We start from the raw sequence: 26,008 nt of genomic DNA on the forward strand, positions 1-26,008 counted from the left end.
TGTCTGGGCTCAGGGCCAAAGATGGCCACTTTGGCCTTGACTCTACGACACAAGTTACAAAAAATATGTCCTGCGTCATGTTCCTTGTCTGAGCTGGCCACCCTGACGGGCACCTGATAGGAGTTTAGAAACATCCCATCTGTGGGAACAAGAAGAAATAACTCTAAATATTCAAATGTCTAAAACCCTGAGTCAGAACCCAGAGAAACCTTAGGATAAAAGGGAGTCACAGGCATAGAACAATCGGAAGTCTCACTGAGGAAAGGAGGCTTTGCCTCAGACGTGAACAATCGGCACTCCCACCTGCCATACAAACTATTGGGACTTCCCCGGCTGATTGCGGTGTGGATGTTGTAGGTACCGATTTGTTGTTCCCTTTTATCCCTGCTCCTTGTTCTGTTTCCCTCTATCAATAAACTTTGCTTAAACAACCAAGTAGCCTTGGTGGTACCTGCCATTCCTTGCCCTTTGCGGCTGCGGGCAACACCAGATATGTTTTCAACAGGAAAGTTTTAGAAAAGGGTGAGGCAATGAACGCTTTTTTACAACAGATTCAGGAGTAAGTTCATTTGGTAGGTCTAAATGGCCTTTCTCCTTGTCACAAAAATAGAGAAAATCCTTGTGAGTGCTCAACCTCCCACAGCATCCATTCGCCAACAGGCATGGCCATGTCTGGAGGTGGTAATATGGAGAATTTACTACACTTTCTAATTACTAGGTGCTATCATAGAGACCAGTGCTGGAGATTATACCCGTAAAACGACTGACTATCCAAGAACAATTCAAGTTCGAGTGGAACAATTTGGAGAGAGATGGGAAATCAATGGTTGAGAATTTCAAATGGTCATGATAAACCTTCCTCCAAAACTGGAAATGAAAATAAAAAAGGATATTAAAAAAAATGATGGTGCGATGTTATTTTGGCTCTGTTGTGAGTGTGTGTGATCAAGAGTAACTTAGGAAAATCAGGACATTTTCTTTCCCCTTTTTCCTTCATCCCTCTCAATAGGAGAAAGGTGGAAAAATATACTAAATCACTGAATCTGGACTTTCCGGATTCCAATTTTGGAATCTCAGAATCACCGAGTATGTTAGTCTGAAGAATGGCCCTAAGATGTCCATATCTTAATCCTCAGAACATTGCCTTATATGGCAAAAGAGACTTTGCAGATGTGAATAAGGATCTTGAGATGGGGAGAGTATCTTGTATTATCCAGATGGGCTCTAAATATAATCACAGGTGTCCTCATAAGAAGGAAGCTGAGGACCATTTGGCTACAGAAGAGAAGACGATGTGACCACAGAGGCAGGAATTAAAGTGATACCATGAGCATGCAAACAGCAAGAGGCGAAATGGATAGCCAAACATTCCAATCACACAGTGAAGGAAATTAAGACAAGCCCAGCTATGAGGTTGTAGGGAGAAAAGGGTCAGAGAGAAGGAATGCTACAGAAGCACATTTCATGCCACGTAGCTCAGCGCATCTTGGTTGGGCTGTTAGTTATTAAGAAGTTAGAATAGGTCCAGGGAGAAGGGGAAAAGGTTCAAAACTAATCAGGCTCCTGGAAAACAGGGGGCTTCCTGTGATCCATGCGTGTTCCTGCTGTGGGAAGGACCACTCCCCAGGCTGGTGAAGGTGCTTCACCCATTCACTGGTTAGCGTCCTTCCCCAGCAGTGGTTATTCAGCAACCAGTGTGGAAGCATGCGTGCCTACTCCTCTGGAATGGGTATCTGGATCTTTTTTAAACAAGACTAAACAATTGCTCCTTGTTTTTAAAAACTTTTCTGTTTCTGTAGCTATTTTCATGTCCAAGGCAAACGGAGAGCCTTGCCTTGAAACCTTGCCCCTGTTTTGGAACAACTGTAACTCAGCATGACCTTCAAAGGAATTTCCCACCATGGACCCCATATGTCTATGTTCCATTTGGAGAAATGGAGGAAAAGAGGAAGAAAAGGAAAAATACAAAGAAAAAGAAGAAAAATAAAACAGGAGCATGGGGGCAAGAAAGTCCGAGAAAGAAAGAGACCATCGGGTGCTTGTGCGTGACTCTCTTTCATATGGAATTAATGGTGGTTTAATGGGGTATGAAAGGATGTTTTACTGGAAACAATGAGGAACAATTGTCTAGCTCACGTTTCATTTCACAGGTCATTATTGCATTAAGAAGTAAATCGACCAAGTCCGGTAAATAACAGTCTGTGTATTGCCGAGAGCTTCAAACCAACAATTTTAGCCATGGCCAACTAATATCTCTGTCATTTTAACCCTTGCAGGGTAGTGCTAGGGGGCTAAACAATTACAGTCTTCACCCAGCTCTAGCAGGTGAGCATAATTCATTGCCTCTCTAGTCCCTTCTTTTGCAAAACCCAGGAGACCATATTTTAGCATTGTTGTTTTGTTGATTAGCCAGCCTGAGCCCACTGCAGCTCTGGTGGCCTTGAAAAACAGCCCCCATTTTAGTGAGTGCTGCAGGCATCTTTAAACAGACTGCTTCCTCTGCAAAATTAATTGCTGCAGAATGCAGTGTTCCCTCATCTAAGCTTTTGCAAGCTCCTACTCAGCTATTTGGGTGGGCCATAGATGTGTCTGAGAGAGCCAGGGACAATGAGCTGCTTTCCTTTATTATAGAAGGTCGCATTTGTGTCACCAAGCATCATCAGACACTGGACATGTAGGAGCTTCTAATGCCTAAATTCTGGTTCCCTTAACTCAAGGGCAATTGGTGGACGAGGCAAATGCTGGATGTATTTAGAAGCAATAGCATAGTAAATAAATATAGCAAAGAGTTTATAGTAAACAGTCATATTTAAAATACATGTGTAAAATACATATTTCAATGCATATCAAAATAAAATATTTTCTTGCCTCAACTTGTAATAAAAATGAGACAAAAATCAGGTTAACAATGATAATGTTACATAATCAGGCAAATAAATCAGGTTATACTGATAATTTTTCCATCAAAACCTGACATTCACCCTGCAGAGTGGATGTGAAATCCTTCACATTTCTACAATAGCTCTGAAACAAGATAAACTAGGTCTTACTTCTTTCCTGAGAGAGAAGAAATCTTTCAGAGGTAGCATCAGTATTCCAACTTAATACCTCTTATTTCTTATTCTTTCACCTTCCACAACTAAAACGAAGGCCTTGCAAAGAACTATGGTAGGCTGAATAATAACCTCTCAATGATGTTTATGCTCTAATCCTGAACATGTGACTATGGCTAAAGGACTTTGCCAATGTGATTAAGGTTATGGCTCTTAAAGTGAGGAAATATTCTGGGTAGGTCCAATCCAACCCTACAAACCCTTAAAAGCAAAGAACTTTCTCTGGCTAGAATCAGAGAGATGCAGCAGAAGAGAGGGCAGCAGAGATTCAAGGCATGAGAGGGACGCAATCCGTCATTGCTGGCTTTGAAAGTGAAGGAGATCACAAGTCAGGCAAGTGAGCAGCCGTAGAAGCTGAGCAGGACTCCCCCCCCCCAACCAGTCTATAGCAAGCAAGAAAATGGGGGCCTCAGGCCTACAATCACATGGAACTGAATTTGGCCAAGTCCCTGGGTGAGATTGGGAACAAATTCATTCCTAGAGACTCCAGAAAGGAAAGCAGAACCACCAACATCTTGATTTTGGCCTTAAGAGACTTAAAGCAGAGAAACCAGCCAAATCTACCAGACTTCTGATCTGCAGAACTATGAGATAATACATGAGTGTTGTTTTAAGCCACTAAATGTGTAATAATTTGTTATGGCAGCAATAGAAAACTAATACAAGAACCAGTTAAGATATGATGGTCTAACTGTTCAAGCCATTGCCCCACCTAGAGCCATGATAAATGACAGTAGTGGCGCCAATGAAATAGTGGTCACTAGTATTTACTTAGTGCTTATTCTGAGCCAGGCGTGGAGCTAAGTGTTTTATACGCATTGTGTCTCTTGTAGCTCTAGGATCTGCTCCTTCGCCTCCAAAGTATTCAAGTGGAAAGAGAGAATTAGGGCCTCAATGTGGAGAATGGCTCGTTTCCACATGGGCAATGATCAAGGAAAGTTGCATCTTACCAACATCACCCAAAAGGAAAGAGATTATTATCCACAGCACATAAAAAAATCAGCTTCAACTCCCTTTCTCCATGGCAATTACTTTCAGAAACTTATATTCAATTTTTATTAATATTTCTCCTGTGAGGGAGTTAAGCAAATTGGAATTGGGTCCTACAGGGAGTCTCTAATTCCATAGTACAAAGATTGGCTTCCAGGTCTAGGAAAATTTCTTTTCTTCTGTGTCCCTTTTCTTGACATGCTTTACATAATAACCAACTCATTTTTCAGGATTCTCATTTGTTATATAAATGAGTTTTACTATCATTATTCTTATTAAAATAAGTAATACATATACATGACTTTAAAAAATGGCAACTTCTCCATGGCTCCCTCTGAGCAGTAGCAGTGAGGATCAGGATAGCAGAGCGTAAGAGGCAGAAGTCTTTTCCTTTTCATTGTGTATGTTTTACTATTGTGTTTATTCATTCAACAAAAATCTTTACGATAATTTCTTAAAAGTGGAGTCGCTGAGTCTGGGGAGAGGTCCTTAGACGGTTGCCAGATGCCAGGAGGCTGCAGCAAGTGACATTAGAGAACTGTTTCCCCACACTTCCTACCACTGAAATGGTCACACTTCTCATCATTTCCAATATGATTGCTAAAATAAAAATATGAATAGTAATTATAATAGTATGATTATTCTCTTAGTAGTAGTGGTGGACACTTTTATGGAGCTTATCTCTTTTAATCCTTACTGTAATCATATGACTATACTTTATTAATGTCTACACTTCCTAAATGAAGAAACGGAGGCTCTGAGAGGATAAGAAACACACTTGGAGTTGCACGGGTAGGAAGTGGACACATTCCAGGCAGCTTGACTCAGTGTAAGAGCTCTTAACTTGCACTTTGGCTATGAGAGAAATTGGGCTTTTTGTATATTTAGTGACATTTGTATTTATTTCTCTGTGAAATTCATTTTGGAATCCTTTGAATATTTTTTGAGTTGGTTTGTTCCTTTTTCTTCTTAAATATTAGTAAGAATTTTTTGGTATATTAAGGAAATTGGCTCTTTCCTATATGAGTTGCAAACTTTTTCCTAGTTTTTTAGTTTAGTTTTTAATATTCTCTGAAGAACTTTTTAATTTTTATATAGTCAAATTTATCAAGTATTTACATATTTATCCTAGATTTTGATTCATGCTAAGAAAGACCTCCATAACTCTGAGTGTATAACTTAACCAATATTTTCTGGTAATTCTATAAATTCATTTTTTATCTTTAATCCTGATAGGATTTACTTTTATAAAGAAAAATATATGAATTCTTAAATTTTTTTCCTGACTGATTAGTCAAATGCCTCAACATCGTTGATTGGATAATTCTTATTTCCCCATGGCTTAAAATGTCATCTTTGTTATAAACTAAATACTCAAATGCATTTGGATCTATTTCTGACCTTTTAAAATTTTTATTCCTTCCATATATCTATTTCTAGGATATTTTTAATGATTACATTCAAACTGTCACAATATAGTATTGGTTTTTTACATCTAGTGAGTGTGCAAAGTATGTGGAGAAACAATTGAAAACTAGATCAAAGAATCTTTCAGAGCTTTAATATTGAAATGAGAAGGGCTCAACTATAAAATTGTTTGTTACCCATTGGTAAGGCACAAGTGTTTTATTTATCGGTAGGACATGCTATTTATTGGTATTTCCTTCTATTGAAATACGCTCACGCACACATATACAAAAATATAAAATAATCAAATAGACAAATATCCATCTGCCTTTAGGCATAAAATAAGCTAGAGTTTGAGCTTCTGCCTCCTAAATCTTTCAATACTATTGTATCAAAGAAAAAAACAGCGGTGCAGGATTCCCCCATTATTAAAACTTAAAGAATAGGAACACAGTTTACTATTCAATGAAGTTCTGGAAATAATCCAAGGGATAGGGAGCTGGAACAAGAAAGAAAGAAAAGAAAATGAAAAAGAGAAAGAGGAAAGAGGGAGCCAGTATATTATCATAGCAAATAGTTAAGTCATTTCGTTTAGTTACAGGTATTCAAAAATAGCCCCTCTTGTGGAACATTGATGTTACTGCTTCTCATATAACAAAGCATAGAAATATGAATAGACTTCTCAACAAGGAGTCACTAACTTGAGTAGTAAAATTCCTGGTCTCGGAAAACCTTGATGCTTTGTTTGGAGGACTGGGTATGTAAACAGTAGCTCCTGCAAGTGGCAGATAATCAGGGTTAGGCAACTTCTTTCTTTTACTGACTGAGTTATATGCCCTGAATCAATTAGCTGGTCTCTAGAATGGTTTCTAATTCTGGAGTTAGTTTCTAATCCTAGAAACCCAAGATGCATCTGATGACCTATAAAAATGACTTATAAAATGGAATTAAACAGTGATAAATAGAGTCTAGCACATAGGTTTAAAAAATATCATTTCTCTGCAGTATTTTTCCCTCCAAAACAAGGGGAGAAAGATATCCATGTGGTACCCATAGCTATATGTAGCTGTTTAGCCCTTGGAATATGACTAGTGCAACAGAAGGACTAAATTTTAAATTGCACATCATTTTAATTTAGTATAATTTAAAGTGCAAAACTGATTAGTTATTGGAAAATGTTTAGGTATATTTGAAACAATTCCTATCCATGAATCTAATTTTTCAATTGTAAAGTATGAAATCTAGGTACAGATCAAATATTTCTGATGAAAATGTAGTTTCTGAATTGAGATATGCTGTAACTATAAAATACAAACAAAATTTCAGACATAGTATAAAAATGCAAAATATCTCAATAATTTTATATTGATTAATCTTAACATGATAATATTTTGAATACATTAGATTAAATAAAATATATTATTAAATTTAATTTTATCTGTTTCTTTTTTCTTTTTTACCCTGTCCACTAGAAAATTTACATTACACTTGTGGCTTGCAGTTTCATTTGTATTGGACAATTCTCTTTTGGATAGGTAATGCTCTAGTTTCTACATTTTGAAAAAATTCATTGATAAACTTAAGAATGTAAAAAATAGGCCAATCTATGTATGTCAACTATACTTCAATTTAAAAAAAAAGAAATTTAGCAACAAGTATCAAGAACTATAAAATGCTCATATTAATTCATCTGCTAATTTTACTTCCGGCAACATAAATTCTACAGAAACAATCACAAAGAAGAAAGGGGAAAAGACTTCTGCACAAACTATTTTCATGGCATTATCTAGAACGAGAAATAATGTTCCATAATAGAGGAATGGTTACGTAAATCGTGATGCTTCTGTTTTACTGGGTGGAAGGATGATGTGGCTGCCATGAAGAATAACAATTGTGAAGACTATGTAGCTTCCTTTTTTTTAAAAAATTGATACTTCTTTGCACCAAAGGACAAAATCAACAGAGTGAAAAGGCAACTTATGGAATGGGAGAAAATGTTTGAAAATCATGTATCTGACAAAGGATTAACATCCAGAATATATCAAGAACTCCTACAACTCAGCAAGAGCAGTAGTAAAACAAATAACCTGATCAAAGAATGGGCAAAGGATATGGATAGACATTTCTCCAAAAATGATACACACATGGCCAACAAACATACGAAAAGATGCTCACCATCACTAATCATTAGAGAAACACAAATCAAAACCATGATAAGATACCGCCTCTCACGCATTAGGATAGCTACTATTGAAAACAACCCAAAAACCCAAAATGGAAAATAACAAGCGTCAGTGAGGATGTGGAGAAACTGGAACTCTTGTGCACTATAGTTGGGAGTACAAAATGGTACAGCTGCCATGGAAAACATATAGAGGTTCCTCAAAAACTTAAAAATAGAACTACCATAAGATCTAGCAATCTCATTTCTGGGTATATATCCAAAAAGAACTGAAAGCAAGATTTTGAAAGATATTTGCACCCCCATATTCATTGCAGTATTATTTAAGACATGGAAACAACCTAAATGTTCATCAATGGATGAACAGATAAAGAAAATGTGGTATATAAATACAATGAAATATTACTCAGCTTTAAAAAGGAAGAAAATCCTGACACATGCAACAACACGGAATAATCATTAGAACATTATATTAAGTGAAATAAGCCGGTCACAAAAAGGCAAATACCATGATTCTGCTTATATGAGGTATCTAAAGTAGCCAAATTCATAGAAACGGAAAGACAAATGGAGGTTGCCAGAGGCTAGGGGGAGGGAGAAAAGGGGAGTTGTTTAATAGACGCAGAATTTCAGTTTGGCAAGATGACAAAGTTCTAGAATCCTGTTTCACAGCATTGTGAATATACTTAACACCACTGAACGGTACATTTAAAAATGGTTAAGATGGCAAATTTTATGCTATGTGTTTTATACCACAATTTAAATTTTTTTAAGACTCAATAAATATGAATTGAGTGCTAAAAAAAATAATAAGCCCGTCAGGAAAGTGAAGATCTAAAAAGCAAGCTGTTATATGCTGACTAACAGAGGGAACTTAGAATATCTGTGCTTGGAAGAGGCATATGGGGTTATTATAAGATCACTATTTTACTGTCTCTGAATATGGAAAAGGCTGTAATATGGAAAGAATTAGAGTCATACTCTGCCACACCAGAAGGCAAACTAGGTCACTGGGTAGAAATCATAGAAAGATCATCCTAACAATCGAAATTGTTCAAAATATCTTAGGCAGTCATAAGGGAGAGCAGGCCCACTTCCTGGGAAAGTTACAGGTAGAGGCCATCTATGCAATGAATGGGAAGTGGAACAGGTTGACCTTCAGGGAACCATCCAAGTGAAAGATGCTGTAATTTTATCTCTTTCCAACTGGCACGTATTCCTGCAAACTAATGGATTAACATGAGGCAATATTTCCAAAATTCATTCTGCAGTACTAATTCTAAGGGACACTAATGTGTAGTAAGAACAAGTATTCTCTAGCTAAAAAGTTTGAGAAATACTGGATAACACAAATTTAAATAGTGTTTTTTAATTTAATTGCAGGACTTATCAGAAACTTTAATTATTTTTTTTTTGAGGAAGATTATCCCTGAGTTAACTATTGCCAATCCTCCTTTTTTTGCTGAGGAAGGCTGGCCCTGAGCTAACATCCATGCCCATCTTCCTCTACTCTATATGTGGTACACCTGCCACAGCATGGCTTGACAAGCAGTGCCATGTCTGCACCGGGATCTGAACCTGTGAACTCTGGGCCGCCGAGACGCAGAACGTGCAAACTTAACCGCTGCGCCACCAGGCTGGCCCCAGAAACTTTAATATTTTAATGCACATGGTGAATCTCCAAAATGGGAATAGTCAGAGTTTTCAACATTTATTTGTCCAAGGGTCACATTTTCCAGAATCTCCTGAGATTAGTGAATGGGGAACATTCTTTGACAATGCTAAAACAAATGTACATTAAGTATATCCAGAAAATTTACTTTGTGGAATAGTTGACTAGCAAACTAAATTTGAATTCTTGACTTTTTCAGTCATTTATTCACCCATTTATTCCCTCATTCAGCAAACATTTACTGAGCATATATTATGTTCCAGAGATTATACTAAAACTTCCAAGATGTTTGCCTTCAAGGTACTCACAGTCTGGTGAGTAGGCAGGCTTGTCAGGCAATGGCAGGGGAGCATGAGATGTGTTCTGATGGAACTGAATGATAAGAAAAGCAACGATATAAAGAGTCAGAGACTCAACTGCATGTAGAAGCCAGGGAACATTCCACAGGAGGCTGCTATGCTGCAACACAGAGGACAACCCTGTGTCTGCTGCTTCTAAACACAACTCTTTTACTTGCCTCTTTCATATACGCCCTTTAAAGCTTTACCCAATGGCCTAGGCTCATGGCAAATTCCATTCCTTTCTAGAGCCTTTGTCTCTATCCCTCACTATACGTGATCTCTCCAGTGTCCTTTGTGCCAATTTTATACCAACTACTTTTCTCCTTTTTGTAACATGGACGTTCTACCCCGACACATAAGGGCAGGAATGGTTTCTTATCTACCTTGATGTCACTTCTAAGAGTATATAGTGCTTTGTTCTCGCTGGGCACTCCATAAACATTTGTCTAAGTTGCAAAAAAAAAAAAAAAAAAACCCTACATCAATGCATCGAGGGAAAGAGGAAGCTACAGGTAAATTCCCGTAATAAATTTTTGATCTCATGGCCAAAGCTTCCATTCCACCCTCATCACACAACCTCCAGTGGTTACCACCGGCAAAATGCTTTTCCTGGCTAAGTCCATTTAGTTCGTTCATGGTGGAAGAGGGCTACACATGCATATGAAGAAGAGAATGCAAATGAAGTTTTTTGTGGTTATTACGTTGCCTTTGTAATTGCCTTACAGTAATTGACAGTTATTTTTTAAAATCTAAAAATCTATTTACTACCATATAAAGTGGAAATATGTGAATTATTCTGTTAAATATATCTCTGTACTGCACCCCACCAGATGATTCAGACCACATGATGATAATTATCTAGAAGTGGTTACGAGCCCAGACTGTGGAGTCAGACAAATAGAGATTTAAATCTTGGTTCTGCACATTCTAGCTGTGGGACCATGAAAAATTAGTTAACTTCTCTAAACCCCTATTTCTTCAAATGCTGAAATGGGATAATAATCCTTACATGTTAAGGTTGTTGAAAGGATAAATGGGAATGTTTATGAACCACTTAGCATAATGCCTGGCACATGGAATATGCTAGATAAATGGTAACTATTATTATTGCTAGTTGGGGTGGATAATTGCTGGAATAATTACACAGTCTCACTTTTCTTTGTTCTGTGTAGACAGAGCTTTGTGTGTGAGAAAGCTGATAGATCTAAGAGCTAACATCTGAGAATATAGAGAAAGAAGGAAGAAAACAGAAGGAGGGTAGCACGTACAGTACAGCAGGGGATGAAAAACATAGGTTCAGTCTCGAATCTTCTATTAGTCATGTGACTTGGGCAAGTTATCTAATGTCTCTATATCAGTTTCCACATCTATGAGATGGAGGCAATAGGAAGATTTCTCTCATGGGGAGAGCCTGTTGGTGGCATTAAATGAGATAATTCATCTGAAGGTCTTAGACAGAGTCAGAAACATGGCAGATACTCAAGAAGTATTAGATTTTAACAGGAGATTTGAGGAACGAGATAATCACAGGAATAAAATATCTAGATTGAAGAAAGGAAAAGGAAATTGCTCCCGTGGATCAGATGCCTCTTCACATCATCCTTTACAAATCACACACGAAAATCATTCCACTTCACAGTATGGACTATTTCAAATGCAATCAAACGCTGTTATGCCATTCACTGCCTGGAGACCAGGCCAGTCACGGCAGAGCGAGAGAATGAGGTGACGGAGAGGTGTCTCTGGGTCTTACAAAGTATTACCGGAAGCTTTATCCTCCTCTGCTTGGGATAGAAATCCCCACAGCCAAATATCCCAAAGAGTCTAATATTTTCTGAGACTCCACTGTGCCTTTATATTTTAATACCCTGACATCTGGAATCCTAAAAGTCTAATGTTTAACCATAAATATCTGCTGAGATTAAAGAGCTATATACCAAGTTTCAATCTTTGGGGCCTATAATTGCTTGGGAAAAGAGAATGGTATTTCCCCCTCTAGCTAGAAGAAAAAGACCTCTGCCAGCACAGATACTGGCAGACAAATTTTCTAACAACCGTTTCCTCTCTCCATTCTCTCCCCTTATTTCCTCCCTCCCTCTCCCGCTCCCGTTTTATAATACCATCTTGCTGTCATTCCCAGGACAAATGGGAAGAAAGGGAAGCCTAGAAAGCTTAAAGAAAAGACACATTTCAAGATCTAGCGACAAAAAATTGAGAAAATGCTAGCCACTCTCTGTTTGTCAAGCAGCCGAGCCTCCGTCTCCACATTACTGGAGCGTTCCCATTATTCAGCTAGAAACCACTTCATCATTCCATGGCTGACAGTCAAATGCCAGCTTTATTTGCTTTTTTATCAAGCTAATCTCTTATTTTTGATTTGAGGCCAGTCACTGTTAAGGTCTCTACAACGGTTTATAACTTTCTTTCTCAAGAATTGTCCAAGAAGTAACACAATTTGAAAAATGTTTCTCCCCCTTTCACGGTAAAGAATGGGAAACTCGCACCTGCCCCGAAGTGGCTTTGGTCAGAAGTCCTGCTCAGGCCACAGTCCTTTGCTGGGAATGAGGTCAGGCAAGTGTGGGAAAAGCTTATCGTGAGTTCAGGTTTCTAATATAATGAGTCAATGTAGAATTTAAAAAATAAACTTAGCATTGAACCCATTTTTATCCAGCGATGTATTATGAAAGTAACAATTTGAGGTCATTCAACTCACTTCAATACTAGGAAAAAGAATCTATGTTAAAAAAAAGGCTTAATGTATTCTTATTATCCAAAGACAATTTAGATCGTAAATACTTGTGTATCTTTTTAGTCAATGGTCTTTTCCCTTTCAGAATACATCCAGTGTGTATATAACAAGTATGTTTATGTCTGTTGGTATTTGGCACAGAGAGCTAACTCTTGACTTTTCATGAGAAATTGAAACTGCCCACTTTTTATATTAAAAATATTAATTGTTGTCTTAACATCCTACTTACTTCAAAGGGCGTATATAACTCTAGAATAGGGATTCTCAAACCTTAGCACAGCAGAATCACTTGAGGAGGCTGTGTGTGTGTGTGTGTGTGTGTGTGTCTGTTTTTAAACACAAACACCTGGGCCTCACACACATCTATTGACTCAAAATCCCCCCAACATGCAAATGAATGTTTAATGTTCTAGATTATTCGAATGATAAGCCAGTTGGGAGCCACTGTTCTAAGCGTACCAAATTTATTGGCAGGAGAACAAAGGTTTCTGTTTCGTTTTGTTTGTTTAAAAATGTATAGTCTACCGAGGACCAATTCTTTTCAAAATACAATATAAATTATCAGACCAATTAGACATAAAAAATAAAAGCCCTAGGTTTTATTTATTAGATTCAACAGACATAAAATTACTCTGTCAAAATGCTGTTTCTAAATGATACATTTCTGTCATTATCTCGTTGTAGACTGGTGCGAGAGTTTGTGTGCCAACACAGGTTAGTGGACCACTCAGGCACTCGCACATCTCTAGAGCCCACTTCTCTTCAGCTTCCTAACTGCATGGCCTGGTCCCAGTCTTGCTCCCACCCATTATCCACGTGCTCCACAGCAGCCTGTATGATCTTTCCAGAGAATGAATAAAATCCTGCCATCACCCTTCTTAAAACCCTCCAACACCATCCTGTTCAGTTACTCTGGCCTATAAAGGAGCTGGCTCCTGGCTGCCTCCAATGACTCCCCCTCTCATTAACTGCACACCAGTTGCACTGGTCTCCTTTCCACCCACTCCAGAGACATACTGAGGCCATTCTTGTCTCAGAGCCCCTGCTCTGGCTGGTCCCTCTCTGTGGAAACCTCCTCCCTCTGCTCAGAGCAGTGACTCCTTGCTTCTCATTCAGGACTCATTTGAAATGTAACTCTATTTCAAATAACTTCATTACACACACACACACACACATACACACGCACACACACACACACACACACACACAGCTCAAACTACCTCTCTAGCCCCAAACTCTCTTTTATCTTCTTCACAGCTGTCATCACTGTTGGCATATTTTTATTAATATATATATATATATACACACACTGGAACATAAGTTTGATGAAAGCAGGAATGTGTCCTGTTCACAACTATGGTTCCCATCCTTGGAAAGGCACTGGTAGACAATAGGTGGTTAAAAATGCATTTGCTAAATGAATGAAAATGCCATTTTCAGCACTTAGCACGTAAAGGGTGTTGGTGTTCAAGGAATGCTAGCTTCCGTTTTACCTCCCTTCTGCTTTCTTCTTCATGGCTGAGAAATTGTAAAATGCCATTGAAACTAAAGTTCTGATTTCTCAGTCCTCTTCTACAACACTGGTATGCCACATGCATGAACTGGTCTGAGAGGTGATGCCATCCACTTGTAGTCTGGGACAGACAGGAAATGACTAAGAAGCCAGACTGGGAAGCTCTGGTATCTATCTAGTCCTACCCAAATGTGATATTAATTTCAAGACTCTGTTTTTATAAATGATTTTGGATTTGGGGACTATCAGATGCCTCCATAATCAAAAGACATCCTTTCCAGAATAAAATGCAAATGGTTCTTAGAGGATCTCCTGCTTGAGATTAGCTGCCTTACATTCTAGTGCCACGCATGTTTCAAAGTTGGCTGCAAATGCAAACTTACAGATAAGTACAAAACAAAATTAACAGCTCACTTTTCCCCTGGCTACACACCCTGCATTACACAGATAGCAAAACCCACTGGCACAGTATTCCTCACAGCCGATCCACAGGGATAATTTTTGCTCCTAATGCTGAAGTACATGACAATATGCTGGGACCTATGGATATCTGAGTGGGTAATTTTGCCTGTGAACTTATAGGTGCAAATAAGTTTTGTATTTTTCAAGTTGAAAATAAACCTCAAAGGCAATGGACTCCTAACTTTTTGTTAATAAAATAAAGAAAGGACAGAAGGGTATGTCAAACCACACCATTTAGAATACATATGAGAGTTGGTTCCAGTGTCTCCATGTCCATCTTTGCTGCCCTGCTCTCCCTGTTTTACAGAAGATCACAGATTCTTGTCTTGAAGAGGGAAAATACAAAACAGACACTAATTCTCTTAAGATTAAATTTGTGCTTTTCTCTTCCACCGGATTGTAGACAGGAATTGGAGAGTAATATAGAAGAAAATGGTTTAAAAAATAAAAGGGACTTGAATTAGGGAAGGGATCTATTTATATTTTGGAAGTCAAAGGAAAACACTACAGTCCTGTATACCCAGAAGGCATCATTTACTATGTGTTGTCTCCTCTATTGCATGAGGCCACAGATTGTATTTTTAGTACAGTAAACAGCAGATTATACTGTGGGAATCCTTAAAGTGGGAACCCATAGCAATCTCATTTAAAATGTTATATAGCTTTCAAACATCAGGAGTTTAAGGCAGTCAGTCGTATACACCTTCCTATATGCATTTCAGCCACTCACACATGTCCTCATGCTCGTCCACACACTGATAATAAACAGTATATAATATTATAATATCTGCTTGAGTTTTACCATTGAATCATGTTTCACAACCAAGACAGAGAGTGGTAAAAAATAAAATATACAGCATTACAACCAGCAGCAAGAGCATGTTTTTGCCCACACAGTGTGCTTATACCATGTGGTAACCACCTAAGAGTTCATCAAAAGAATATTATTATTCACACCTGAGTGTGAGTATTTGATTGACATTTTAGAGCTCCTGTTTGTAACAGACATTTTCAATGCCACACCTCTGTTTTTGGCACTCCCCTCGGCACACCAAAGACTGCTACTGTAAAAACCTATGACTCCCTTCTGAGAAAGGTTTTTCCTGGTCGTAGGAAAGAGCACAATTGGCCTGTGTTCAGGGACAGCCAAAGGGCAGGATGGTTAATGACCCAGAAGTATCCCTCAGCCAATGATGAGTAAGGATTTGAAGTATAAATACTTTAGCTTCTTCATGGCTTAGCTGGGATAATTTGGGGTGATGGTCCCATGGTCTCCTGGAGTTCCCTACCAGATCTGAACTCCCTACCAAACTTGACTTCCACAGTGGTACCCAGTTTGATAACATACCCTCTACTGGCTTCATTCATTTCCCTGTCTCACCTCCCCACTTCTCTACTTTCCTGAGTTCACGCCCCACATAAACTACTTGGACTCCAAGCCTTGTATCAGGGTCTGCTTCTGGGGCAACCAAAACTAAGAAACAATCAATCTTCTATCCTTATTCTTTTTTGAAAAGTAATTTTCATTCAATACCCTGGAACACATATCCCTTGCTACTGATTCAACAGAAATATGATCCTCATCAAAAACTACAAGTTTAGGCAAGCCCCATAATTATTCACGTACTTATTTTAAAATACAAAGATGTTTTCTCAACAGCATAAACACCTGCAACAGAGGGATGATTCTTAAAACAGAATTCTTACTTTTACGTAAAACAGATTCTTACTACAGCAGGCTATTTGAGTAGGTCTAGTGGTAAATAGGACAGCAACTGCCTATCATTTTTTCTCTTATTATTCTGCACATATTTCCTGAATAAGTACATTTCCTTGAATTTCATTCTTCTGTGCAAAAATGAATTTGCCAGTTATAATCAACAGATATAACCAACATAACAAAATGAATATTTACTCAGTATGTTCCATGCATTCAGCACTGACTTTTTAAAACCTATGCTGTAGTCCCCACAGTTTGTCACTCTGTTGCAAAGATAAGCCTTCAACCTATGAAAATATTTAAGAAAAATACGAAGTGTTGAAGCATGAAATTGTATGATACTTAAAAGACTTATGTAGAAACTTCTCTAAATGCCAAATGCTATAAAGTAGCAATCATTCAAATGCAAGAAAGGTGGAAACAAATAAAAAGATACCTAAAAACACCTTGGTTCCAGGATTCCATGTTACAGATAAATCCTTATAAACCAATGACCTGAAGGCCTCAGATTCTTCCTCATGTTCTTGAATGGTTTGGGGCAAACAGCATTAATGTTCTCTTTGGTTATCAATAATTCATTCACTTGATCAGTCCATCAACAAACATTTGTTGAACACTTCCCAAATATACAACAATGAACAGGACAAAATTCTTGCCCTCCTCAAGTTTGCATTTTCTAAAAGGGTAAAGAGTAAATCAACAACTAAACAAGTACATTTATAACATAATTTCAAGTAATGGAACTCTAACAAAAAATAAAGCAGGCATTACAGGGCTGGAGAATAATGGAGGGATGATTATTTTAGATAGACTGGTCAGGGATGGCTTCTCTGAGGAGTTATCATTTGAACAGAAGGAGTTAGCTCTGCAAAGTGAGAACAGGATATTTCAGGCAGAGGAAATAGCCACTGCAAAGGCCCTGAGGGAGAGAAAAGCTTATCATGTTAATGGAGAAGTAAGACCATGATGAGTAAGTAAAAGGGTGTCACAGAAGACGAAGTGAGAGAGGTAGGCAGGACTCAGACACTATAAGACTTACAGGCTTGTCGTTTGGACTTCATTCTGAGGGGGATGGAAAGCCACTGGAAAGTTGAAAAGATCACTCTGGCTATCATGTGAAAAATAGACTATAGGGTACAGGAATGGAAGAAAGAAGATCAGTTAGAAGGCTAGTCCCTTGTCAGGTGAGAGATGATGATGGTTAGAAGCGGGAGAGTCTGGGTTAAGAAGAAGAAGAAAGGATCACACCTAGATTTTGTTAAATTAAATGAGGTTATAATGAGTGATGGCACCAATCACTGAGATATAGTCAACTAGGCAAGAAGCAGGTTGCGGATGGGCACAGAGATCAAGAATCCCATCTGGGGCATGTTAAGACTAAGAGGCCGATTATCCCTCCCAGTGGAGTCAGTTGGATACACCAGACCAAAGTTCAGGATCGAGTCTAGGCTGGAGATATAAATGGAAAGTCATCAGCGTTAAATGGTATTTCAACCTTGGATTTGGGAGCATGATTAGGGAGAAAAGAAAATAGATTTGAGGACATAGTCCTGGGACATTCATATGTTCAGAACTTAAAAGACGAAAAGGAGACTAGAAGAGAAGTCTGAAAAGAATAAAGCACTGAAGGCAGAAGAAAGCCAGGGAAAATTTCAAATGGAAATTTTCAAATGGAAACTCAGATCTTATTGTTTGTGGAATAGAAAGATGATGATCTCTCCAGGGCTCCAGCTATAAAAATTGATAGCTAAATGGGCTTTGGTTGTATAAGCGAAAAGAAGAAGAAATTTTGATCACAGCCCCTGGGGACAATTAGAAGATGGAGAAAAGGAAGACAAACTGCATGCCATCTACTCAACCACGGTCTCCACAGGGAGAGCCTTTAAGTCCTGGTGCAAGAGAAAGGTAGACTCAGGAGCCAGAGGAGCTGGTTACATGGCAGACATTGTGAAACGCTGAGCACTCAGCCCTGCTTCAGGCCTAGGCGACCGAGCTAGTTAGGTGACTGTCCTCCTCACTTGCACACAGAGCTGGGTGTTGGGAACCTGTGCCTTTGACATAGTCACAGGCAATCTCTTGGAAAGCACAACAGTGATGTCACGACATCTCCTCATTACTCAACATTCCTGTGATACAGGTGAGTTGAGCAGCATATTAGCACAGACTCCAACTCTATAACTCAGTTCTTCTCCAGGACATTCTGTTCCCACTAGACAACCCAGCCAAACCAGCTCCTTCACATGCCTGCTCCCTCTACTGGAGGCTTCGAGTTCAAATGTGACTGACCTGTGTTGAAGAAGGACCCAGTCCATTCAGCCTCGATTTTAGGAAATACAGAAACTGGTGGAGGCAAACCCAGGGCTCTCCCATCCAGATCCTTAAAGAGATACTTTCTTGGGCTTTCACAATCCAATTCAGGGCAGACCAGTATTCCTAAATCTTTCCTGTGAAGACAGACAGAAAGCAACTCTCTCATTTGATGACAAGCAGCAAAAAGAAAACGTGTTGGTAGTACTGACCTTATGAAAAATAAATTCAACAGGATTTTATATTAATAATGTTACATAAATATGAAATAAAACTCTATAGAAAATGTTATTTCCCAATTATATGGTCAAGAAGAAAGACATCCTTATTAACCAAATATTCTGGATATCTGGATATATAATCTTTACTTAGACTGCTAATTCTCTAAGATGTGGGATATAATAAAATGCTCCTAATTCTAATATCTACTGAATATAATGTCATCATTTCTTTATGGAACTTTGGGGCCTTGCAGTAATTTAATATTATCACTATAAATATCAATTATATTTGTGTTATACACAAACAAGGTAAAAATAGATAATCTCATTCAACAAATATCTGTGTAAAACCTACTACTTACAAGTTGGGAAATACAATGGTGATAAATATAGATATGGTTCCCAGACTTCCAGAATTTAGAGTCAGGCAGGGTATATAAACAAGTTATGCACAATTCTAACATTGAATTATAGAGAACTTATTTGATTTCCCCTGGTCTAATACTTTTAGGTACCTTCAGTAATAATATTAAATATTTATTTTATGCCAACCAGGTACAGTACAAAGAATCAGATGCTAATATCATTTAGCGTTAAAACTATTTCAGCCCATAGGTAAGACATGAACATAAGGAAAGTTGGACAGTAGAAGAAAAATGACAGAATAACACAAATTGCATACCTAATAATGTTCAGGCACCAAAAGCGGCTCAGGGAAAGCCATCAAAAAGAGATTGGTATTGGGCCAAACACATAAACTTTTTAATTAGGGCGATTTTTCTTGATTCTTTTCTTCCAATTAAAGGAGTTTTCCAATGTTGTGGGAAAGAAAACGTAACCCATTATCTTTGCTCCCAACTTTCCCTCTCCTTTTTATGGCCCAAAATTCGTTAGCTAGCTTTCAGATCTTTGAATAAAACTATAGTTCTTGAGCTAGAGTAGTTCTTAAACATATGATCTGGTCTGACCGCCAATATCTGCTAAGCCACATCGTTCAGTTCAGGGATTCCTGACAGCTGACATGGTCTCCTTCTATCCACTGGTTCCTACAAGGGCTCCCAGGCTTCCTTCTGAAGACTAGTGACACCACACTCCATGAAAGATTTAAGAATTGGGGTCAATATTTTCCAGTGATTGAAAACATACCAAAGAAATAGCTCTAGTAAAGACAAAACAATAAAACAATATCAATAAAACTTGCACTCCATCACTTCTGCTCCTTTTATTAGCCAGAGAAGGTCACATGGCTGAGCCCAGATCCAAGGGAGAGAAGTACCCTCTGCCTCTTTAGTGAGAGAGATTGCAACAATCATACATCAAAGGGAATAAACATGGAGGGGTAAAGAATTAGGACATTCAATCAATCTACCCTACTTTTCCAGAAGGACTTACTTCTATTCCCATTGATAATTTTATTTTTTTAAAACATGCTTAAGGATTTGAAGAATTTCCAAATACTTCATAAGTATAGCTTATTATAAATACTAAAACTGGCACCTGGTTTGTAAAGGAGGAAAGTAGAACTTGTTTTTATCTTTGATCTTTAGCATCCTGGTCCTCTCTGCTGTTATTGGGTGCATGATTCCCACGTTCTCTGCATTGGGCAGAATGCAGACATCTAGGTCATCACTATAGCAACTTTTCACAAAACTAGAAAAGGTGACGTCTGAAAAAAATTTTAAGATATTGTAACATTAGATTATGTAAACTATCAACCACCAATACAGACTACCCAACTACATATTCTTGTACTAATGTATGTCCAGGAGTTAGTTTAAGCTATCCAGGGTAGTTCTAGGAGTTCACATAATTGTTGACTTAATACATCTGTAATTCTTCAGGACCTGACATTGTATGCAAAATAGAAGAATATTCCAACATATTAACGTCTTAAGAGCAATACTTTTCATCAAAGATTTGATCAAGATCCAGTGGGGAGAGAATACAACAGTATAAAAGAGATCTGATAGCAGATTGAACTGTAGGTTGTGGTATAACTTTGATTTTAAGCCTGGCTGCCCCACCAACTACTAAATAAACTCAGTGAGGCCAAATTTCTGCATCTCAGTTTCTTCTTTGTATAATAGGAAAAATAACACCTACTTGAGAGAATCATCACATAATTAAATTAAATAATTGCTGTGAAAGCTCTTCAACATGTGACTTTTTAGAGGAATCATGCACTGTCATTATAAACCGCCACAGTGGTTATCAATACCAGCAGTGGTCAATTGAACAGTAAACACTACATTTCCCTGTACCCTTTTGCTGATGTAATTTCAGAATGCTATTAAAATTCTATGCACAGATGTATGACATTCTGTTGTCTGGAGAAGCCCAAGCATCCTACCTTGAAGTTTCATGATTCCTGAAACTGAATGACCATTCCTCACTTTGTGCCATGGCTCCTGAGGCCACTGATTTGGTTCTGAGGTGAATGCAGGCCACAGAATACCAATTCTACCCCCTTTTGGGTTGGAAGGAGCTCGATCTGTTGATGTCGAGTTGGCAGAGCAAGGTTTAATTCTGTCCTGAATGCAGTCAAAAGAGGAGCTGGTGGCCACAATGACTGAATTCCTAAGCACAATCTGTACGTTTCCAATGGAACTCTGTGGAACAGATGACACATATACTACTGCCAAAAGACCAACAGCATTGTCTACCAGAGTGATGTTCTCCATCTCCACACTGTTCTCCACATGTAGCATGGCACCATAGTCAAAGTTCTTGAAAGCCAAAAAGCCAGAGATACCAGTACAGTTGTCAAGTCCACTTTCCTGATAGAAATGAAGGCCGTGAAGGCTTGAGTGAGCCACATTGTCAGACCAAAGGGCTTCAGGAGAGGAACAGCTGTGGCCTCGGATGTGAAAGCCAAGCCTCTCTGATCCTGCTACAACATTGCCACGGAGGTTGATGTCCTTTGCCCGGTTCACTTTGATTCCTGCCACCCAAACAGTGGACCATGCTGACTGTGTCATCAGAACCACAAGGTTATTAGAGAGAGAATAGGCCTGACCTTCCAAATCAATGCCATGGCCAGCTGTGCCAAACACTATATTGTCATTTAAAATGATCCCATGACTGGCAACTGCATGAATGCCCCCACTGCAGCTTTGGTGCAGAGTAGAAGATATAATCCAGGATCCTGCTGACACATTGGTGAGTTCAATGGATGAGTACAATGGTGACCCAAAGTTCTGAATTTCCACATTTGACAGTTGAAGGACACCTGCAAACAAACAAAATGTATCTCATCAGGTACTTTCTTCTTCCCCACAAAAGGCCAAAGGAGGGTCATTTTATGGGCATCAGGATATGCATATTTTTCATTAAAATGGAATAGTTTATTCTCAGCACCATCATGGTATTTCACGCCAGTGAATCTCACTAAAAAAATATGAATCATTAGAAATATCACATAATGTCTGACAAGGTTTCATTTGCAGTTGGAAGTGTCCGGTGACAAAATGGGGAGAGAGGAAACGAGAGAGAGAGAAAAAAGATGGGCTCTAAGCATGAGCACGGCCATCTTAAAGATTCTGTGCTTTTGTCTGTAGGGCTGGGTCTAGGAAGTGGATAAGAATGAAAGGAATACGAGTTCTGACCACTCACCTCAAAGTCATGTCTCCCATTCTGTGTCTCAGTGACCCCATGTGAAAAGGTCCACACAAAGATACCGCATGAAGGAATACAAGGGCCAATTCTATAAAATATTTCAAGTATTTCTTTCCTTCTTTTTTTTTTTTTTGAGGAAGATTAGCCCTGAGCTAACATCTACTGCCAATTCTCCTCTTTTTGCTGAGGAAGACTGGCCCTGAGCTAACATCTGTGCCCATCTTCCTCTACTTTATATGTGGGACGCTTACCACAGCATGGCTTGCCAAGCGGTGCCATGTCTGCTCCCGGCATCCGAACTGGTGAACCCCGGGCTGCCAAAGCAGAACGTGCGACCCTAACTGCTGCACCACCGGGCCTTCCCTCAAGCATTTCTTAAGACTATGGGTGATATAAGTATAAAACGTACTTCTGCTCAATTTATGTCCCGGAACATGACGTTCAATAATGCTTCTTGATTAAGACAGGATAGAGGCAATAACATATTTTTAAAATTATTTTAAAGGCCCTATAAATCTTTTCTGTATGTTTATCCTAGCCACATTATATTCTCTGTTTCATTTTCACAACAATATTTTCTACATATTTTATGTCGGGAGAGGATAGTGAATTATTTTGTCTTATTGGGAATTTCATTTGGACTGCAAGGTAGTCTCATTTCTACAAGACCAGAACTCAGCCTTTGTCTGGGTCTCCCGGAGCATGGTTTCTCAACCTCAACACTATTGACATTTTGGACTAGATAACCCTTTCTTGTGGGAGGTCATCCCATGCATTGTAAGAGGTTTAGCATCTACTCACCAGATGCCAGAAGCTCCCCCAAGATATTGCCAAATGCTCTTGGGTGACGGGGGGAGGACAAAATCACTTCTGTTGAGAACTGAGGGAGCTAGAACTTATGGAGGAAGACCTTGTTTTATGGAATAGAAACCCCGACTTTTGATTTGAGGTCCAAACATTGCCCTTTACCAGACTGGTGAAACAGATGTGCCAAAAAAAAGCGTTCCCTGCTCAATATATTTGGGAAATGGCTAGATCCTTTATTTCACACCTTCTCAGAGACTTTATCATATTCATTTACACAATGACTTTCTAAGGTAGAGCCACAGTGATAGTCTTTCCCAAATTTATTTGACTAGGAAAACAACTTTGGGATAATACTTAAGGAACATAAGTTTAAGAAATAAAGTACAAATCAAATAATTTCACAGCATTCCAAAAAAGCTAAAGCTTGAAAGAAAGGAGAGAGCTTGAACTGATGCTTAAAGTAGTCTAGAATATGGAAATCATTTTTATTTAAATTTACGCTATTAATTTATAGCATGAGCTGAGGTCTGCCGTCAGATATAGCACGCTACTGGGAAAGAGTAATAGAAATTCAGGAAAGAGATAAAATTCAAGTGGTCATTAAATCATCTATAATTTCAAAGCGGAGGAAATTTCACATCTGCTGAAGATGTTTTCTTTGAGGTAAAAATGTGCTTATGTTCTGATCGCTAGTATATTATTTTAACATCACACTGATAATTAAGCACAGATTAGAACTGAAAATTCATAGCTTCTCAGAGCACAAAGGGAGCCATCTAATTGGAACGTTTTGTTTTATAAATGAAAATTCTCACAGTTGGAATTTCTGAGTGTCCCAGTTGAATAGGCTCCAAGGGGTAATGCTTAGTAACTTAAAATTTCATTTACCTGAAAATTCTTCCCTGCTGGACTTCCTGAAGGACCCCACACGCAGGCGCCCCTTGCATGATGTATCAGACTGGATTTGTATATTTCGGGTCAAAAGTCCAACCTCAGCAGCCAAACGAATGTATCGGCCATCCTCCATGACATGGACGTTTCCTGGGGCAACAGGAGTTGGGGAAAGAAAAACTTTAAAAACTCATTTTGGAAATTGCCAGCCGGGGACCCAGCGAACCTAACAAATGAAAACACTCCTTTCCCCTTGGAAGTCCTACCAACATTGAGGTCTGCTTTTCCTCGGGCACTCTCCACAAATGTCAGCTGAGAAATGAAAAGCCCATTCACTTGTCTCTCTTTGGGATCAGAGTGAGAGTATTTGAGCAAGAATTCATTTCTCCTCAATAACTGTGGCTACTGGGACAGCGACATCAGGGCAGAGCTGTTCAATTAGTGGGGTTTCCAACCTTCCTTAAATTCATCAGTGTGAGTCTTCAGCATTGGATGGTACATTGTCTGTGCACCTCTTTTGTGAGAGGGAGGAATCCCAGATCAACTGAGGCGGTGACAGCAATGGGTGAGTAAAGGGACAAAGAGCAGGAACAGCATCATCTCGTGGTGGGTCTCAAGCTCGCCACTGCCTGAAGGAGCCTCCTCAGCTGTGGGAACAGAAGCCCCTTGCTGGTGTGTTTCACTGCCCTCCCATTTGCATTTCACCATGCATGTTACTGGCAAGGATTGCTGAAGATTTCTCTCTTCTCTGCCATTTTTTAAAAAAGAAATCACCCTTGGAACTATGATTTAGAACTATTCTATATATAGTCCTGTTGAAAACATGTATTTCCCTCTCACTTGTCAGAGACGAAATGATATTCCCTGACTCCTCTATTTCCATGTTTTATTACTTATTAGCTCTATTTCCTGGGTTAAATGTATTTATTAGACCGAACCAGGAAACTTATGGTTATTTATTATTTACATGCAATGCATTTTAACTGTATATAGTGCATAAAAGATATTTAGTACATTTTGCGGGGGGGAGATACTTGGCTTTTGTTTTTTTTTGGAGTAGTAGTAGTCAATACATAAATGAATTTCATGTCAGGAAGGGCACATTCCTAAGTATGGAAAAAGAAGTCATTATTTACAATAACTACCACATTCTCAGTGATTGTGTGATTCAATGTGCTAGGAAATGAACTGGAAACTCAGCTCCCATGAGGTTTATTCTGGCTTAACCGTGAAAATGTCCAGTGACCTTGAACAACATTCTTAAACCTTCTGCTTGCTTCTGGACTTGCCATTATAAATAAAAAGCAAAAAAAACCCTCTTTCCTGTCTAAGTATTCTTTTAAAATTAGGCAATAAAATTAATGAATGAATAGAGATAGAGCCTTCTAGGATGAGTTTAGGACAGCAGTAAAGTATTATCCATCCCCTCTGAATGGCGATTGGATCCAGGGTCCTCAGGCAGGTTGCTGAACACATCCTTCTGGACTCACTCACTTTCCTTAACCAACAAACCAAAGCCTTACCAATGTGCCGGTGTTTGAGCCGTTCATGGAGCCTAACATGGTGGCCCTTGACTTCTTTCACAGTGAGGACCTCTGTTTCGTGAGGCTCATAAGAAGAGGAGCTAAGGACGATTTTGTCATGGGGTCGCCAATCCACTGCATCTTCTACTATAATTCTGTAACAGTATAAAGATGGCATCAAGCATACTGGCAGTGCGACACAGATCACCCACTAACTCCAGAGAGAAAAGGAAATCCACTCAACCAACAATCCCACCAGAGAGACTGAAGAAGAAATACCAAGTCAAGACAGAAACAAAGGCTTTTGAGAAAAGTTGAATGCTAATGGAGTCAACCTTCTGGCTTATCTGTGTACAATACAGGAATAGCAAAGATATTCTGTGGCCATGAAGTACAAGACAAAGGAACAAGAAAGAGTAAAATTCCAGAGTTTAGTATATGCCATCGACACATGTTTTCCTAAGATGGAAATTTTCCTCCTTGATTGGGAAACAG

General features: G+C 38.8%; 1 protein-coding gene across 3 annotated transcripts in view; it reads right to left on the minus strand.

Moving 5' to 3' along the window:
* PKHD1 (PKHD1 ciliary IPT domain containing fibrocystin/polyductin) overlaps positions 1-26,008 on the minus strand; it is a 414,808-nt gene that overhangs the window by 93,112 nt on the left and 295,688 nt on the right. For all 3 annotated transcript variants that reach the window (XR_011529807.1, XM_070584791.1, XM_070584792.1), the window contains exons 55-59: positions 25,514-25,668; positions 23,988-24,140; positions 21,028-21,906; positions 20,175-20,343; positions 18,436-18,593 (exon numbers count right to left, since the gene is read on the minus strand). Coding sequence is in view for 2 of the 3 variants with exons in the window: in XM_070584791.1 (XP_070440892.1) it covers positions 18,436-18,593; positions 20,175-20,343; positions 21,028-21,906; positions 23,988-24,140; positions 25,514-25,668 (1,514 nt within the window). In the remaining variant the exon portion in view is untranslated. The remainder of the gene's footprint in view (positions 1-18,435; positions 18,594-20,174; positions 20,344-21,027; positions 21,907-23,987; positions 24,141-25,513; positions 25,669-26,008) is intronic.

The sequence above is a fragment of the Equus przewalskii genome, chromosome 19 (assembly GCF_037783145.1).
Source record: "Equus przewalskii isolate Varuska chromosome 19, EquPr2, whole genome shotgun sequence".
NCBI classification, from domain to species: Eukaryota; Metazoa; Chordata; class Mammalia; order Perissodactyla; family Equidae; genus Equus; species Equus przewalskii.